At 38.9% G+C, this 20,367-nt stretch overlaps 2 protein-coding genes across 7 annotated transcripts in view; one reads left to right on the top strand and one right to left on the bottom strand.

The window, feature by feature from the left end:
• Positions 1-14,302, bottom strand: part of LOC111871956 (kinase D-interacting substrate of 220 kDa B) — a 194,108-nt gene extending 179,806 nt beyond the window's left edge. For 3 of the 4 annotated variants that reach the window (XM_023865387.2, XM_023865389.2, XM_023865392.2), the window contains exons 1-2: positions 14,067-14,302; positions 5,429-5,587 (exon numbers count right to left, since the gene is read on the bottom strand). The gene's annotated coding sequence lies outside the window, so the exon portion shown is untranslated. Of the gene's footprint in view, positions 1-5,428; positions 5,588-9,238; positions 9,279-14,066 lie in introns of those variants that run through there. The other variant, XM_023865388.2, reaches the window with a different exon arrangement.
• Positions 14,303-14,318: 16 nt separating this feature from the next.
• Positions 14,319-20,367, top strand: part of LOC111871954 (tRNA (guanine-N(7)-)-methyltransferase) — a 31,408-nt gene continuing 25,359 nt past the window's right edge. For all 3 annotated transcript variants that reach the window (XM_023865385.2, XM_023865386.2, XM_023865384.2), the window contains exons 1-2: positions 14,319-14,531; positions 18,115-18,251. In XM_023865385.2, the coding sequence (XP_023721153.1) occupies positions 14,446-14,531; positions 18,115-18,251 (223 nt within the window). In that variant the 5' untranslated portion in view covers positions 14,319-14,445. The remainder of the gene's footprint in view (positions 14,532-18,114; positions 18,252-20,367) is intronic.

Here is a 20,367-nt window from a genome sequence, read left to right as displayed (position 1 = left end):
CAATATCTATATTAACAATCGCGGGACCACCGCTATTATAGAATAAGATGGTTATTAGAATGTGCTACAGAATGCCGGATGGGCACTGCCTAGGCCTCTTTTGTATTTACATTTTTCTTACAAAAAAAAAAAAGATCTGCACGGCCGTTAATCTCAGTTTACTAGACTGGAGCCGCCATATCCTTGAAATAGCTTCTCAATTATCCTCACGAGGCTAAGTGGACCCCGTTCCACAACCACCACTTCTCAGAAAATTTGGTAGCGCCGGTAATCGAACCCGGGACCTCTGGATCTGTAGCCAGCAACTCTGACCACTAGACCACAGAGGCGGTCACCTTTTTTAATAGATCTACCAAAAAATACGAGACTATGCATATCATTCTCATAAAGCATGTTAGGAACTAAGCAGGTTGCCAAAATAAAAAATGGGCTGATGGATGCTATCTACGTACCTCGTCTTTCTAAAAGACTGTGAGCTTTAAGAACCTATAGAGTAACACCAACCCATCGGCCAACCCGACGCCTGTTCAAAACAAGTCCTTTAATTGAGACTTTGAAGTTTCAAAGATGGGGGAATAATGGTTCCAGTTAGCATATGCACCAAAACATGTGTATAGCAACAGACTTCTTATAACACCGAACTTCTGTTAAGATAGTGTTTATTCAAAATGAAAATAACAGGATGCCAAGGCAATCTAGCCATTCTTGGTCAGTACATGCCAGATTCACTTGCTAATTACTTGTACTAACAGAGTTGATGTTATACAAGACGGAGGCTACATACAAGGATGCATGCATGGGCAAGATTCATTTTTATTGAACACATCATCAAAATCAACGCGAAAATAAACCATTAAGAAGGCGGTCGAGGAAAGCAACGCTTACATCCACCAAGTGATGGCAACATGATCAGCGTTTTAGATAATAATCATTCACAGTGAAATCTACCTTTAAGCTAGTTTACATAAAAACCAAAAGATCATGTACTTCATCGACAATATTACTACAGTCGCTGACCACGTGGACAAACATTATTATGTAAATCAAAATGTTTTAAAGCAGGTTTACTTAACTTCAATGTAAACAAGATGAAAGTTCAGTCAACAGTTAATTCTACTGGCCATGTTATATCACGATAAGAAGAGTGTTCAGGGAGCGCCACCGCACAAGAGAAGCTTGTAAAGTAAGGAGATCCAACAGGTCATTCCGTATGGAAGAGTTGAAACTGGTTCCTTAGAAATACTGTTTTAGAAAGTTCTCCACCAGATTAGGGATATGTGGGAATGCATCATTTGAGCGGTGATATATGCTTACGGCACATCCTTTCCTTACACTCGATCTTCCATATCAAGCAAAACTATTCAGTTTCAACCTGTTTATCCGCATGTCAAGTCTGAAGTCAGTCTGTGGGCTGGAGAAGAAATGACATTTATCCAAATCTGTCAGACAGTACTAAGTTACCTGCATATAATGAGATTCCTGAATAGTTATTTATGCATACAATTCCACCTATAGGTGCAGTTTATTTTGTCTGGAGGGCCGCAGTTTCTCGTCTAAGTTTTAAATATAAAATTTATGCCATTCTTTATTTGTTATTGTTAATATCACCAAAAAACCTGGAATTATCAATGTATAATGCACATAAAACCTATATACGCTTATATAAAATGCCAGCAGACAATAAACCTAATACAGGGGTCTTTTAAAAGTAAATCAGATTTAGAAGCAACTACAACTTTATGCCTTCTGCTCCAACACGAAGGTATATAAGTCATGCATCACATGTGGAGTTCACATGTTCTGTGTGTGTTCTGAAACATAAAGTCAGTTGTCATTCCAAACTCTTGTCACGTGTAAACTAGCCGTCTGATATTATGTGAACAGACTGCTAAGGGTAAACTTCCCTTGATAAAGACCATCTCTAACACAAGCTACACTATTTGCGTTCCAGAGACACAACCTTATTGTGCACAGAGTGATGCATCTAAAACCATACCTTGATAGAAAATACTACATTTTACAACTCTTGAACCATTGCTGAATCATGGGGTTATGAATCCATAATTGTGCAGTTCCACTCATAACTGGAACTTCCAAGGCAGACGGGTGCATTCAGCAGGATGACACTACAAATTTATAAGGTAAGAGCAACTCTGGATATTCTGAAGGCTCACTTCAAAAGGACACACAGATCCAGGAATATAAAATTCACCGCCAATTTTACTGCGGGATTTTCTATAACTATAACAACAACAACAACAATAATAATAACAATAATAACAATACCCATGCAGCTTAGATGACACTCTGGTGGATAAGGAACAGACCTATCGATGGTTGAAATTTGGAAACNTGGTACTCACACGTGCCTAAGTCAGTATGTGAACATGAGGATATAACGGTGTTATGGAACCAAGGCGTACAAACAGACAGAGAGGTTCTGGCAAACAGGCCAGACATAATAATTAAAAACAAGCAAAAGAAAACTTGCATACTTATAGATGTATCAGTACCATTGGACAGGAATGTAGTACAAAAAGAAGCAGAGAAGAAATTAAAATATAAAAATTTAAGCATCGAAATTCAGTGAATGCGGAACATGAAATGTTCTGTGATACCAGTAATTATTGGAGCCACGGGTACAGTCATGAGAGGGTTGAGAAAATATTTGGAACTAATTCCTGGTAAGCACTCCATAGATTCACTGCAAAAAACAGCTATCCTGGGAACATCAAACATACTATGGAAAGTGCTACAGTGCGAAGATTGAAGCCTGAGTAGTGAGGTGCATCACTGGTTCAAGAAAAGGAATACCAGGAAATAAACCTGTGACAAGAGATGATGATAATAATAATAATAATAATAATAATAATAGCGAAAATTCAATCAAATAAGCATACAACTAAAAGTAATTACTGATGTCATTGGCGGCATCATGGCAGAAAATTTTACATGTGTTTCACAGGACATGGCTAAGAGGATATATCCACGTATTCAGAAGAATGGAAAGCATTTCCACCATGTTCTTTGAACATTCATTTGTTCATATATTCAGTAAGGTATAAAATGCAGTGTTTTGTGTTTGGGTCAATAAATCATTCTGTTGAATGTTGATATGATACAAGATCAATTACACCAGTCCATTGGTACAGCAATAAATTGGTAGCATCCTAGGATGTATACCATGTAGACAACCTTGGGTACCAGCTGCCTATAAGCAATACTATGAATTTTTAAAATCCGTAATACAATTTTTCAAAATAAAGAAGAATGCTAAATAAGTGTTATGTACTACTTGTGGATGGCATACCTTGGATACAAAACTTTGAACATTTCAAGTCACTGTCTAGAACTCACTACTAACCACAGGTAACACTGGCTTGCAGCACTGAGGTAGGAAATATTTTCAGCAGTAATGAATCATATTTTAAATAAACTGTGTAATCAAATTGCCAAAGAAACATTTTAAAATTCTGTTTTGAGATAAACACAGATGGGTTTCCTGTTATGCCATAAAATATAACATCATTAACTCTCGTACAAATATTATGCTTCTGGACATTATCCATTGTCCTGTCTTTATCTAAAAGCACTGTCCTTTTTATATTTCAAAACACAATGTTTTGGAGACTGGATTCTGCCTCTGTCTTCAGGTAAAACCTACTCAGTTGGGCCAAATAAACAGAGTTCTTTTCATTTTTTAATGCTAATGGGGTGGGACTAAGACCCTTGTACTGCAGCCACTTCTGGCCTATTGTAGCAGCCCCAGATGATAGGTGAGGGTGATTGTGGAGCAATTGGTGGAATGAAGATTGGCAGGGGAAACCGAAGTACTCAGATAAAACCTGCCCCAGCGCCACTTTGTCCACCACGAATCCCACTTGACCAAACCCGGGATCGAACCTGGGTGCCGTGGTGGGAAGCCATCAACTAACCGCCTGAGCTATGGCGCAGCCAATTGACAGAGCTAGTCCCATTCTCTGGAGATTGGGCCCAACCGAGTAAGTTTCACCTAAAGATGGAGTCTACGAAATGTTGTGTTTTGAAATATAAAAAGGACGGTGTTTTTATGTAGATAGAGACAGGATGATGGATAATGTCCAAAAGCATAATATTTGTACTAATGTACCATCATCACAAACTTCTAGATCTTATTAACTCACATGCTTATCAGAGCCAAAGGCGAGTTCTTTATTTAATAACCTGTACATGCATACAAACAAATGTTTTTCAGTTCTGCTTATTCTTTCCTAATCCAAGTTATATAATTTGCATCTGTATACAGTGACTAGATTCAACATTACAACTGTAATAACATAAATGACATAGGTATGTTGACATCAATACCTCAGATATAATTTCAGAGGAAAAAAATGGGTGTCTGTGGGGGTAGGGGCATTAGAATATAACTAAACAGTGACACAGGATTAAACAAAGATTTTATAATGGAAGATTATTATACAATAACTTCACACCTGCAATATTATAGGTACTTTAAACGTTTGTTTCCTACATGTCCACAGAATGCTTTCAGCTGTGACGCAGCAACAGAAAGGTGCAGAGTTTTACCTGAACGATTTTTTGGTATAAGATGGTGTACAGTTCTCAAGAAATCTAGTTATTTCATTCCTGTAACCTGTAAAGCACTCACATACATCATTTCCACTATTCTACATAACATGCATACTGAGTAACATCCCAAAACAGCATCATAAAGGTAATATCCCTGCACTTAATTAAGCACAACACTTTGATGACACATGGGGTAGTGGAGATATAGCTCCACAACAACCTATTTAAGTAGACAATACCACGTCCAAGTGTTTGCTTAAAGCATACTAAAAATATATGACTGCAAATTCCTTGACACACCAATCAATAGTATTATGAAAAGCAATACAAAATTACGTAATTAAATACTTTTCCTGGGGAGTAAAGCACGACCAGCGTGTAAGGCTGACAACCTTACCGCCATATTCAAACTGACTGTCTAGATAATGTGAGGCCCTTAACGTCTCACAACCCCATGGGCCTCCATTACCTGTTACAGGGATAGCTTTACTTTTTTTTTTTACTAATACCAAATTATGTTTATTTTCAAGTTTGGCTTTTCAGTCATTCAACTGACTATAGTGCACAGAGTAAGTGACAATTTTCTGTTACAGATCATCACATAGTGAGTGTCAACATGCCATCTAAGTTACACATATCACTGACTAAATTTTAAATTCCAGTCTTTTATTGCTGTCTGGCAGCTAAAGGATATAACTTTCCTTAATTTGGTACCATGAATGTTCGAGGGACTTCTTCACATTGAAACCTTCATGCTGAATCCCCACATTATCAATTTTTTTATTTGAAGTAAATGCTCAAAACATTTTAGTAAAATGTAGTACAGGTCCTGTCTTCAGTAAGATGTTTTTCTTACCTTAAAAATCTACGAAGTTCGCCCTGAAAAGATGTTCGCCTCTGGACAATGTCAATGTCACCATGTCACTGACCTTTTTACAGCCATGTATGCACACGTAGTAACTATAGCTACTGTCAAAACTATACAGCAATCTGCTGCAGTAATATTCAACAAAACCTGTAAAGAAATTGAAAAATTGCAAGCTTCCTGCATGAAATGGAATTAACTAGTGATTTTCCATGCAAATTACCTTGACTTATCTTTCTAAGATTACAGCGAATAGTAAGCAACAATGGCTAAGCATAGGGAATCCAAATTCTTCCTAGGCTGGCCATTTAGATATCTGTTTGCCCACACCCCTCTATTACTGTCCAGGGAACTGTCATGTCTTCACTCAACACAGGTTGGCTTATTATGATAGCGATGATATTTAGCATTCTTAGATGCCCTTGAGAAATGTTCAAGTACAGTTTACAGTGTTTTGAAAATAGTGTTGCACAGAAACGATTCGTATATGACACCTTTGCACAGCATTCTTCATGGAGGAAATGCCAAGGAAAGCTTCACAGGCAGTATCCTCACAACAGAGTGCTGTGTGAAGCAACAATTTACACTACTGTAACAAAGTTAGGTTCTACAGGAATGGTACAAGACAAAAAGAAATCTAGAAAAAGATTAAATTAGCACTGGCACTTCCCAGCATTCATGTGCACACACTTCCAAAAGCATTGATCTCTTCCTATTATTCAAATATTATATATTTTAAGCCCAACTGACCATCATCATGTCTACAAGTTGTAGAGGAAACTGCTGCTCCATTGTCAAGGTGCTACAATTTGCATTTTAAGGGCATATTTAAAATACCATGCCATACTTATTTTGTTGTATGTGATGTTGGTCTGCTGTATATGCAATATATAATGGTGGATTATATTTCTGTTTTGTTTATCAAGTGAATATTTTACCTTATATACTGTTGTTCTATCACTGTAGGTGTAATGTTACTTACATTTTGTTGGTGTGTGTGTTTCTCTTTTGTGCTGTGTGTAGCTAGTGCTGCTTCTATATGAGGTACAGAGTATGCTCCTAACTGGTATTCATTTCCTGTAATGTTCTGAATTCTGGGTTATGTGTATCATTGTTTGTGTCATTCATGTGTAAGTTACATTTAATGATTTTGCATATGCAGCATTTTCCTGATGTGTTTAAATGTTTTCCTTTTTTCTGTGTTCTTGCAATATCTACTACATCTGTTATGGTCCTGCATGTATGTCCTGTGTTTAATATGAGGCTTGAGCATACCAAACTACTATTATATTTATTTATTTACTTCATATCAATGGATCATTATACATGATACAAAGTTTCTAACTATTTGTACATGTTCTTTGTATCTCCTGTGAAATGTTCTGCCTGTTTGCCCTTTATATTGTAACGTGTTTCGTTACTGAAGACGCCGTAGAGATGGTTAATTGGTTTATTTAACAATCTTCAAATAACGGCTACAATTACTTATCTCACAGTTGCGGGGTTTCACACTTTATAACCCTAATCGCATTAATCTGTTAACACTGTTGCGGGGTTTCACACTTTATAACCCTATGCGCAAATCAGTTCACTCTGTCTTCAGTAGTCTACACGTTGACAGTAGGGGAGCTAGGTATCGCTGTATCACACGCTCCCACTTACACAATCACACACACGTCCGGTTCTTCTATCCGCGACGGCTGCTATACTCCAACTGTAGTCTGCTGACTGGAGAACTGTTGATAACACCCTCGGCGACTATTACTTTATAACTCGGCGGCTGGCACAGTACAACTCGGAAATGTCTTCAGTACAACTGAAGTCGCCGACTGCTACAGTAGAACTCTCTGGTAGCCACATTAGAACTGACTCGTACCAGCTGTGCAGCTCACTTATATAGCTGCAGTGCTTGCCGGTTACGTAATGAGTGTCACGTCATCCTGTTACGTCACCGCTGTTGACTCGCCTTGCATAGTTACCAGGTTGCGGGGGCTCGGCTATCTTCGGCTCCGCTCGTGACGTCACCGCGCATAGCTGCCAGGATGCGGGGTGATTACTCGCCTATTACGCGAGCGTTACGTTACCGCTGAGGGGTGGGAGGGAAGCGCCGTGTCACTGCTGGTGGGGGGGTGGGGGGGGAGTTCTCCTTTGCGCAACATGTCACAATATTTTAGTGGGCAGTCTAGGCACTTAATTTGGTATATGCCACTTCTGTTGTATTTGTCTGTTCGTGGGTGATGTTTTACTGTGTTCTGCATTCTGAATGTTATTCTTTTTGTACATCCTTCAACAGTTTTGTGCTTTTTCTTCTTTCTTTTCTGTTGTACGAAAAAGCAGGCCATTTTGTTTTTCAATGTTGTGAATAGATGTCTGTATCTTATTTTTTGTGGGGCAGAGTGTTACGATATTTAAAAAAAATATATATAAGTATTTAAAACTTTAAAATGCAAAGTGTAGCAGTGCAACAATGGGGCAGCTGTTCCCTGTACAACTCGTACAGCTAATGATGGCTGGTTGGGCTGAAACATGTAACGTTCGAATAATTGGAAGAGATAAATGCTTTTAAAGAGCGAATTTTAATACATTAATAACACTGCACAGGAACAGTGTGAAGCGAAGGTACTAATTTAGAATACATAAGGCAACAGAATACTAGAGAAAGACATTTACAAACTGCAGTAAATTTCATTGCATCAGTACTCAATTACCATCAAGCCTGAAAAAGTCATTATGTCTTTTGACTATTCAGTTTATGGTGGTGAGATGCAGAGTTCTCACTGTTACAAAGTTTCTAAAGTTATGGCCTTACAAACTAAAGGGTACATAGACTTTTGATTCCAGATTGTGAAGCAAAAGTTAGATACTGGCAGGGGTTTCAGGAATCAGTATTTAATGGACTTCTTGATCAAGAACTTATATTTTATTTTGACAAGGAATGGTTCACTTTAAATAGTTATGCAAACAGCCAAAATAACAGACACTGGAGCACAGATTATCATCCTACTGTTCATGAAGTCCCACTGCATGATTTGATAAATGGGGTTTGGTGTGCAACTGGTGCATTGTGGGGCATATTGAAAGAAAATGCATTAACAATCAACACTCCTTGAAGGACCTTCAAGAGACATGCTTAGAAGAATGAGGTGATCCCTTTGAGACTCCTCTATAAAATACAGTATATTAAACTACAGTAGAAATGTAGGCGATAAATTATTGGATACTGCAGCAAGTCTATTCAAGAAGTGTGCCATGTCAGCTGTGGGAACCAGTTCAATGACAAACTGTACATACTGTATAAGCATTAAAGTAGATCAAAGCATTAGAATTAATTTTCCAGGTATCAGTAATCAACTCAATATGAGAAGAAAGCCATTTAATAAAATGAGCAACTATAACCATACATGGCAAATTTGACATGTCCACTGGTATTAAATGGATAAAAGGAAACAGAACAAGTAACAATAATAACAGAATTTAATTTAATGTCCCAATATTTTGCTGTAAGCCTTACAGACCTGGCAGTAACTTAAGTGGCAAATGACATATAAACTAAAACGCAGCCTTAAAAAACAGACAAATCAAGAAGTAAAATTTCTGGTTTAGTATGCAAAATCATAATGTAGGCTTGAAAACTGATAAATCAAACATATGTCACATATTCACAAACTGTACTGTGAAACTGACAGCTGTACCACTATTCATATACAGTATAGCAAAGTCTCCACTTAGCAGTTCCCTGAAAGAACAAAAAAACAAACAAACAAACTTTGTGGTTTTAGTCCGCAAGCGAATTATACTGACCGAGCGACCAGCACTTGTCAGCGAAGTTAGTGCCAACTTTTGGAGATAAAGGGTGTTGCGTGGTCAGTGCAACAGATCCCCATCGTCATTAATCTCGGTTTCCTAGACCGGAGCCGCTATTTCCTTGAAGTAGCTCCTCAGTTATCCTCACGAGGCTGAGTGGACCCCATTCCAGGCCCACTACTTCTCAGAAAATCTGGTAGTGCTGGGAATCGAACCCGGGACCTCTGGATCTGTAGTCAAGAACTCTGACTGCTAGACCACAGAGGTGGTCTCCCTGAAGGAACAACGAATTTAATTACTGAACTGAAAAAACCCTTACATACCAAATTTTAAATAACAGAAAAATGTAATCCTCTGCTGCATCATTTAAATTAATGGCACATTTTATGTCAAAAGATTAGTTAATTTAAATGTCCTTTATACACACTGCACCCGAGGATATTTAATATAATGTGCTCTACTAGGTTAAATTATAAGAATGTACTGTATATATCTGATATGGCCAAACTGTGGCTTGCAAGCTGCATGCAGCTTTTTTTTTAACTTCATTGCAGATCAATTCTTCAACAAGGTTTTTGTCACACAGATATTTTAGCTGATCTTGTATTCGAAAACTGAAAACAGAATTCCTCCATCACTCACAGTCTCTGAACGATATACAAGGATTATGATTATTTAGGACTTACATTACAATAGGAAGAAGTAAAGGTCTACCACTCTCTACTCCTCTGGTTTGCAAGTTGATATGTGTCACTGCTTGCATATTTTTATTTATGGCATGTCCATAGTTATCCAGTTTTGTTATAGCTTACATGATGCCTTTGATTTATCAGCTACTCACCCCATTTTTCTCAGTAAATCTAATATATTTAATTCACTGGCTGCAAAATGTCACTAAAAATTCATTTTCTGGACTCATATCTTGACTTCTTCCAGCAAACATGGGTGTTGTTAATAATGAGCACGGGGAACATTTTCATGGACTAGCAAGATGGAGATGTGATAACAGGGCAAGTGGAATCGCAGTATGTTGATTGACTGGTTGACCACTGCTTGATATTGGTAAGGCAAGCCCTAGTGGTCAAATAGAAGCCTGGGCGGAGTGAAACTTGCAGTTGCGATTGTGAGCGCTGATTGGCCAGCGATGATGCGAAGTTGTGCTGGACAGCGAGTGCTGTATAAATATGAGCGCAATGTCCGACAATATGATATTCACTTAGGAGTGAGTGTTGTCTGAAAGACCGGTGAAACAGCGTGCAATGTGGGATGTTCTCACAACTTAAACAAGTATGCCAATATGATTATATGATTCCACTGATAGGATTATATAAACATTCACCTTGAAGGTTTAAGAAAAATAAGATGTGTCTGTCAGTATTCCTGGCCTGTGAATCTGATCCCTGTAACTATGATTATAAGCATATCACGTCTTACAGTGATAACACCCAAGCACCCCTTACGGTCCAGCACTGACTTGTTCAGTCATCAAGATAACACTGCTACCATGTACAATTTTAGCATTTACCCATGTCTCAGCATTTGGACACATAACCAGTACAAGTTAATTCTGACCATGCTAAACATGTAAGTACATATATGAATTGCTCAAACAAAAAATTTAGCTGAAGAAACAAATCATAAACTGGTTACAAGGTCGTGACATAATCATGTGACTTAAAACCTTGTGATTTTTATTCATCATCGCTTTTTAAGACCATACACATGATAAACATTTTATGGGAAATCTTTTATAAGAAATGACTGCAATAAGAATAGAACCCTATACTCCAATGGAGTACTCATATTTTTTATGCATTTTTTTATATTCTGCAATCCTTGTATACCATTCATTTATTGTGGATATAAATATCACACTGCATAGTCATAACTTATCTGTTCTTATACTTATTAAACATGAACCACTCTGATGTTTCAAATCAAATTTCTAGATCTCGGTGACATTACATTTATGATATAAATAAAATTTTTGTGCATGAGCAGTTTTTGAAATAATAAAAAAGTTTGATTTCTGCATCATGTGAAGCATCGGGATTAATAAAAACCAAAATTAAATTTGTCTGAAAACTATTCATGGAAATCACCCATATGACATCCATTCATTTGTTGCAGAGATGAAACATGCAGACATATGGACAGGCACCACCTCCCCTGTGTTCATTTCATGACTTTTGCATAACAAAAGTCCCAGACTCTCAAGGTACATAAATATTTCATTTATAGTATTTTTATTATGCTGAGAATATATAACAGATGAAGATATAACAAAACATTTTTATCATAAATATTTTTTTAAGATGATGTATGAAGATTTAGTCACAGTGACTTGTTATGATGTGAACTGTCTACCAGCACAGCACTCCTGAATCTTTAATCCCATTTACCAACAATTTTCACTCATCAAGATGTGCACAGTATAAACACTCAGGATAAATGGCAAATCTAAACTAAGTTTTCACAAACATCACATAAAGGATAGTATTCTGACAAGAATGCTGTCTTCTAGGATGTGACGTCACGCAGTCTGGTAGCATGCATACTCTGCCTTCAGCTTTTGGTAGTGTCTTCTTCTTCTTCATGCCACCCATGTTAGGGCTTCCTCTCTCTTCTGGTTCTTCTTTTCATTCGCATTCATGCTGTACCTCAGGTCCTGTTAGCATCTCCCATTGGTAAATCAGAAAAATTATCTCTCCATGTCTTTACTCCTGCAAAAATGATCTATTTCACAGCCTTGATTCTTTCACTCTTCTCTTTACTCCTATTGGTTCCCTCATGACTCCCATCTTGGCCTATATCCATACTGATTCTTTCCATGTTTGGCTTAATCTTCTACCCTGAAGACAGAGACAGCATGTTCCTCCAAAATGTCTGCAAACTTCTACCAGTCTATATGGCATTAACATCCTAGAAGATAGTATTCTTCATAGTCAGTGCCATGAGAATCTCAAATCTCACACAGCATTCACAGGTTTATGAGATCAAACACATGTCCTGAAATATAAGGTTAATGGAGTTAGTAAGAACTGGAATGAGTTAAAAACTGACACAATTTACTAACTAAAGAATTTTTGACAGTGGAGAAGTTAATGTTAATATCAAAATACGAGAGGCGTTCAAGTTCTAAGGTCTCCGATTTTTTTTCTCAGGACTGGGAGCAGATAGACATATGTGGTTTAGTTTAAAATATGTGTGCACTCTTTGTGAATGCGTGACAGAGATGGCAGCACTGTACAGCACACAGAACTCTAGTGGTGGCAGCGAGAGTGAGCAGTGTTTTTGATACTTAAAACGGCGACGTTTTCGTTACAATAACAGCGAGTAATCATTCGTTTTCTCCACTTGCGTGGCGTGACACGCATTGAAATTCATCGCCAGTTGAGTGAGACATGTGGTGATGGTGTCATGAATGTGAAAAATGTACGTTTGTGGGTGTGACAGTTCAAAGAAGGCCGAATGTTGTGTGACAACGAATCAAAACAAGCTCGGCCTTGCACCAGCTGGTCTGACAACTTGTTCGACCGAGTTGAAAAAGTTGTTTTGGAGGATCGCCGATTGAGTGTGGAAAACATTGCCTCCAAAGTTGGCATTTCCGTGGGATCTGTGCACACAATCCTGCATGAAGACCTGCGAATGTCCTCCAGGTGGGTGCCACAAATGCTGGTGGACAACCACAAGGCTGTGCATGGCAATTTGCCAGGCGATGTTGACACGTGATGAAGGCATGAATGGGACTTTGTTTTCATCAGTTGTGACAATGGATGAGACATGGATGCCGTTTTTCAATCCTGAAACAAAGCGCGATTTTCCAGTGGTCAAAACAGACTTCTACAGAAGCGTTCATAGCGGCCATGGAATCAAGCTGTCGACGTTGTGAAAAATGTGTATGGCTGTAGGGAGATTACGTTGAAAAGTGACAGAAGTTTCAAATTGTTTGTATGGTTATTGTGTGAGAAAAAAAATCGGAGACCTTAGAACTTGAACGCACAACGTAAGATCTGATTTGTGAACCTGTATAATAAAACATCCTTCTTTTAACTTCCTTCCTCACTTTTATTCCCTATTAAAATTTACATCCCAAACATTTCCTTGGTCATATTTTATATACATATATGTAGATGAGACCATGTGTGGTTTTACACCTATATACTGCTGCACTAACGCTATAAAATGGCCGCGCCATAGCTCAAGCAGTTAGTCGCTGGCTTCCCACAGCGGCGGCCCGGGTTTGGTGAAGTGGGATTTGTGGTGGACAAAGTGGCGCTGGGGCGGGTTTTCTCCAAATACTTCGGTTTCCCCTGCCAATCTTCATTCCACCAAATTCTCCATCATGAAAATCACCGGGGGCAGGCTACAATAGGCCAATCAGTGGCCGCTGTGCCGAGTAGACCCAGTTTGACTCCACACCCCACTAAGCGAATTTTATAAAAAGAAAAATTTAATGCTCTAAAATGCTGAGGGGACTAAATCATGCACAAGTATAAATACTTATACCAGTTTTGTACTGTTTAGTACTTAATATTCTCATTATCAAATTAAGTAACGTCCAGAGTATGGCCTTCTGCGTTGTGACGTTGTACTTTTTGTGGGGGGTTAGCGCCGTTTCCGAGGATGTCAGTATTCATCTATTAGACTACACGGTGTCACAAGGCAGAGGAAAGCAATCTGAACAATCACTGCAACAAAAATCTCAGAACTCATTACGTAACGATCTTTGCCCAACAAAATCATTTATCAGCCTACGTTTAAAGGATGTGGCATATGAAATTAACCTAGAACTGAAAAAGACTATGGTTTCCCTGTGAATTACCTTCTACAACAAAGCGTCAAAAGGTAATCAGCCGACTTGCAGAAAAGGTGCACTTCTAGTAATACGAAGTCTTTCTACAGTGTTATGTACTCTACAACAAACCAAACACCAGCATTTACTTTCCACACCGTATTCATACATATCACAGAGCTGGATAACTAAAATTCCAAGTAACAAAAAGTCAAAACCGTCAAAACTTCTTTCTCACTAGTCCATCTGCTACATGCATCACTTGTCCTCAGTTCGCGACTACTAGCGCTAGAGGGCGCTAGAGAGCCTTGAGAGCACACAATTCAATGAAACGAAGATGGTGGACGGTAGCGTATGTTGTCCGTGTAGAATTAATATTTCGTAAGAAAAATATATTCGCATAAGTAAAATGGCAAATCCTGTTCCTCTTCCGCAAAAGAAGCACTACAGACAGCGTGCGCATTCAAATCCTATCGCAGATCATTGCATAAAGTAGTAAGTTGACACATAACCTAAAATGTAAAAGCCAGTACAGTTTTTTCATGCTAATGTATTCTTAATCCCGGCAGTAGTGGAAGTTAAGAGACTGTATTAACGCTTTGGCCGCTCTGGCTATGGGAAAAGGTCTCACGATACTGCCTGGAACAATTCACCAATATTATCTCTAAGGCCGCGCCATAGCTTAAGCGGTTAGTCGCTGGCTAGCCACCGCTACCGTCTAGTCAAGTGGGATTTGTGATCGACAAAGTGGCGCTGGGGCAGGTTTTCTCCGAGTACTTTGGTATCCCCTGCCAGTCCTCATTCCATCAAGTTCTCCATAAGCATAATCATCAGTACAGGTACAACAGGACATATGGAGGCCGACGTGCCGAAGGGACGTAATATGGATTCCACCTCACACTATGCGAACTCCAACTATTCATCATCATCATCACTGGCACGACAGCCCTTTGTGAGCCCTGGCCTTCCTCAGGATTGCTCGCCATTCATCTCTATTCGATGCTACATTCCTCCAGTTCTTTAAATCCAAAATTCCTATGTCCTGCCACACATTCTTCCCATCTTAACCATGGTCTTCCCACTCTCCTATTTCCTTCTGGTTTGGTGTTAAACATTTTTTTGATGGTTCTATTCTCGCTGGCACACATTACGTGTCCAGCCCATTCAAGCCTTTACACCTTTCTAAATCCAACAATGCCTGTTTCATTAAATAGTGTGTATAGCTCATGGTAATACCTCTTCCTCCATATTCCATTTTCTTCCACTGGTCCAAAGATATATCTCAAGATCCTCCTTTCAAATATACTTAACAGTCTTTCATCCGATCCTGACAGTGGCCAGGTCTCAGAGGCATAAGATAGCACTGATCTTATAAGTACTTTATACATCATAGTTTAGGTTTCATGGGTATTAATTGGGATTTCAGGTGTTTCCTAAGGCCATGGAGAAATTTATTTGCTGCAAGTAGACGCTTTTTTATATCATCACTGATATCATTTTTATAGTTAACTTCTGATCCAAAGTAAGTGAAACTGCATACAACCTCAAATTTATAAGCACCAATTTCAATATATGTAGGTACATTAGCACAGTCTTTCTTGGTTACTGGCATGTACTTTGTTTTATTTTGGTTAATTTGTAGATTCATCTTTCTTGCTGCTCTTTTCAAATTAAGAAAAGCTTCTTTCATAGATTTTTGTGTTCTACCAATTATATCAATATCATCTGCAAATGCCAAAATTTGAACTGACTTGTACAATATAGTTCCCCTTGTGTTGATGCCTGCATCTCTGACTGCCTTCTCTAATGCTATATTGAACAAAAGGCAGGCTAGGGAATCCCCTTGTCAAACTCCATTTCTAGTTATTATAGGGCTGGACAACATATTTTGAATCTTAATTTGGCATTGGGTCTTTCTCATAGTGGCTCTGACTAAGGCAATTAACTACCATGGAATGTGCATCTCTTCCATTGCCAGAAAAAAGACTATCTCTATCTATGGAGTCATAGGCTGATCGGAAGTCAATGAAAAGATGATGTGTTTCAATTTGGAATTCATTACACTTTTCAAGGACCTGTCGAACAGTGAAAATCTGATCGTTAGTTGATCTTTCTTGATGAAACCCACATTGGTAATCCCCAGTTATGCCTTCCACAAAGGGAGAGAGTCTGTTAAATAGAATGTTGGAAAATATTTTATATGCTATGCACAGCAGACTAATTCCTCTATAGTTAGAGCATACCATGACATCGTCTTTCTTATGGATAGGGCATAGAACACCTAGGTTCAATTCCTCTGGGATTATTTCAGTTATCCATATCTTAACTATTAGCTGATGTAAGTGCTTGGCATATTCTGGGCCTACAAATTTCACTAATTCTGCCGTGATGAGATCCATTCCTGGCGCTTTATTATTTTTCAATTTTTTGATAGCTTGTTCTGCTTCTTTTATGGGTGATGCTGGCTCTTCAGCCTCAAAATTTCCTTGAGTCCGGTCTATGGTCATACCTTCCACTTGTTCAGAGGTGTTACTATTTAATAATTCCTCAAAATATTGCGCCCATCTTTCCAGTATTGCTTCATCGCTACTCAATATTGTGCCTTCTTTATCTCTACATAAGGTTGTTCTAGGTTGAAAGTCCTTTCGACTCTTGTTTAGTTTTCGATAAAACGCTCTAATTTCGTTTGAACTTCTTAAATGCTCCAGTTCAATCAGTTTTTGTTTATCATATTCCCTTTTCTTCTTTTTATGCAATCTTTTTTCTTTTCTTCTCGCTTCATGGTATTCTTCCACAGCCCCTCAAGTATGGTTCCTTTGCTGCATTCTCTTATATGCCTGTTTTTTTTATTTGTCACTTGCTCACACTCTCCATCAAACCAATTCTTGTACTTTATGCTTTCCATTCTGCCTAAGACTGCACCAGCAGCATTTATAATAACATCTCTGAGGCCCCTCCAAGCTTCACTGACATCTTCACTATCAGAGAGAGCTGCCAGGCATTCACCAATTAATCCAGTATATCTGGTTGCAACTCCTTATTCCACCAGTTTTCCACAATTCAATTTCTTAGCCTGGGATCCATGTATCTTCCTTGCATTAGATATTCGACTTCTAACCTTTGATATTATTAAGTAATGATCAGAGTCAATGTCCAACTATTGTAAACTACTGTAATCTATTGTAAACAATTGCAAATATTGTAACTTTACTCTCTTATTGTAATCCGCCAATGTACAGCAACTGACTTGTCCTATATCATGTAACAATGATCTATAGAGACGAAATAAATAAATAAATAAAAAAGTCCTTCTAGAAAAGTCTGCCGTGAAACAATACTGTCAAGTGGTCCACAAGTTAATTCCTTTCGTTCCAAACATTATCAGCCATCAGGCGTACTGATTCATCAGCAAACTCTGTATGTACCTCATGCCCAGCAGTGTACCAGTTGCCATGAATTGCTGAATCGTGAACCAGTCAACTAAGTTAAGAACTCACTGTACTAAGGAAACCAGTATTAACACTGGTTAATGTAGGAGTACTAGCTGATGAATACTGGTGAATGTCAGTTAAATCCTGATGATGTCTCAGTGAGCCAAAACATGTAAGAAACAACGAATTTATGATGTGCCCATACTTCATATTGTGGTGATGGAATACTAAAGAAATCTCTTCATGTCAAATTTTTGCATTGCTCATTTACTTATTGCAAGTCTGACCCTAACTTCTGCCACTGCCAAATAGTGATTGGTATCAATGTCCACTACTCTGAAAAATCAGACAGAAAGTATATTTTAATGCTGTCTCCTGGCTCTCAAAATATCTAATTCTGTATCTTTTTATCAGATGTCCAAATAAATTCGTGAATCTGCATATTGAATAAGGAGTTCGAATATGGCTGTGTGGTGAGTCCAGTGTCATAAGAGTGAAAGGGGCTCAAACCTCCTGTTATTGGAATTAAGTTAGCTGTCAATGTAAAGATGTTGAGATGATTTTGTACAGATGCGTTAAAACACAAAATAATGTAATAACTGAACCATAAAATTGTGAATTTCACTTAGATGCTGTACATTTTACAGTCCACGAACTCCAAAAGACATGGATTGGTCTACATTGTATCCAAATTACTTCACGAGGGCAAAATCTGTTGGAACCACAGCACAGACAAAATCAGTTGAATTTGCAGATATAGGGTGTGGCTATGGTGGTTTGCTTGGTAAGTGCCAGTACTATGAATTAATGTTGTATTACTTATTTATGTGTCAATAGGTGGAGGAACTACTTCTCTCAGTTATTGAATGTACGTAGGGTGAGTGATGTTAGGCAGACAGAAATCCATACAGCTGAGCCATTAGTACCTGATCCTAGCCCTTTTGAGGTTGAAAGTGCTATTGCAAAATTGAAACGGTATAAATCGCTAGGTAGTGATCAGATTTCAGGAGAACTTATTCAAGCAGGAGGTGAAATATTACATTCTAAGATCCATATGTTAATTACTTCTATTTGGCTTAGGGAAAAATTGCCTGACCAGTGGAAGGAGTCTATTATTGTACTAGTTCACAAGAAGGGTGATAAAACTAACTGTAGTAATTATTGGGTGATATCACTGCTATCAACTTCATACAAAATTTTATCCAATATTCTTCTCTCAAGGTTAAGCCCACATATAAATGAAATTATTGGGAATCATCAATGTGGACTTCAACATAACAGATCAACTACAGATCAGACCTTTTGCATTCGTCAGATATTGGAGAAAAAATGGGAGTATAATGAGACAGTACATCAGCTATTCATACATAGCACGTCCACAAAGTAAGTTTCCCACTCATTCCACAGCTAGCAAACCTTATGTTGCGTGAAGTGACTGCGCATACGTGATAGAGCAATGATGTAACATGGCGCATGCACAAATGGAATTTCCCGCGTTCCCACAGTAGCATCGTTGCAGCTGTTGAAGATGGAGGCTCTTATTCCAACTCCCGCCGACTGTGAAGTGCGGTCAGTGATAAAGTTTTTGAATGCACAGAGCATAGCGCCGATCAAAATTCATTGTCAGCTGTGCCGGGTCTAGGGGCCTAACGTCATGCGCAAGCAGATGGTGCGTGGCTGGTGCAGACAATTTTCAGCGGGTCGACAAAGTGTGCATGATGAGAAGCGCAGTGGGCAGCCATCCATCATTACAGACGACCTGGTGGAGCTTGTGCGGGAACACGTTATGGAGAATCGTCGTGTCACAATTGCGGAACTCAGCAGTCATGTCCCACAGATTTCCTGCACCTTGTTGCACGAAATTGTCATGGAGCACCTGTTGTTCAGGAAATTGTGCCCCAGGTGGGTGCCGAAGCAACTGACACCAGAACACAAAACAAAGTGCATGGAGTCTGCATTTACCTTTCTGCAGTGGTACCGTGATGACGGTGATGAGTTTCTGGACCGGATCATCACAGATGATGAAACGTGGATTGCACACTTTACCCCAGAAACCAAGCAGGTCAATGCATTGGCGTCACAGTGGATCTTTGTGTAAGACAAAATTCAAGCAGACATTGTCGGCGCGGAAAGTAATGTGCACAGTATTGTGGGACACATTGATTCCTGACCAGAGGTGAGACGGTGCATGCTGAGCGTTACTATGAAACACTGAGAAATTGCGACGGACCATTCAGAACAAGCGGCGCGGGATGCTTAGTGCCAGTATTGTCTTCCTGCATGATAACGCAAGGCCGCACACAGCTCGATGGACAGCAAGTCTCCTGCAGGAGTTCAGCTGGGAGGTGTTTAATCATCCACCCTACAGCCCAGACCTCGCTCCCAGTGATTTCCATCTTTTCCTACACCTCAAGAAATTCCTGTCTGGTGAGCATCAGCATTTTGAGAATGACAGAGAGGCGGAGATGGTTGTCACACAGTGGTTCCAATCTCAGGCGGCAGACTTCTATAATACAGGTATTCAAAAGTTGGTTCCACGGTATGAGAGATGTCTCAATTCTGCTGGCGATTATGTTGAAAAATAGCTGAACACTTGCTGTATCTGTTGCAATAAATATTTCCATGAAATTGTGTTTTGTTTCTGTAAACGGCCCGAGGGAAACTTACTTTGTGGACGAGCCTTGTAGACTTCAGGAAAGTATTGTACAGTATTCTGATAGATTTGTCTCATTCTGGTCCATCACACTATTAATTACAGAGTGGGTAATGTTCAGTCTAATGTGACATTAGGTTCACAACACTTCAATCCTCGCTCACCTTACATGTTTTGATTCAAAAGAATCATCCTCAGAGGCGCACCACTACGATAAGGAAACACTGCCACATAAGATATTTTAAAC

Source organism: Cryptotermes secundus, unplaced genomic scaffold (assembly GCF_002891405.2).
Source record: "Cryptotermes secundus unplaced genomic scaffold, Csec_1.0 scaffold30, whole genome shotgun sequence".
Lineage (NCBI taxonomy): Eukaryota > Metazoa > Arthropoda > Insecta > Blattodea > Kalotermitidae > Cryptotermes > Cryptotermes secundus.
Note: the sequence above shows the minus strand (reverse complement) of the source record. Positions and strands in the feature narration are given on the sequence as shown.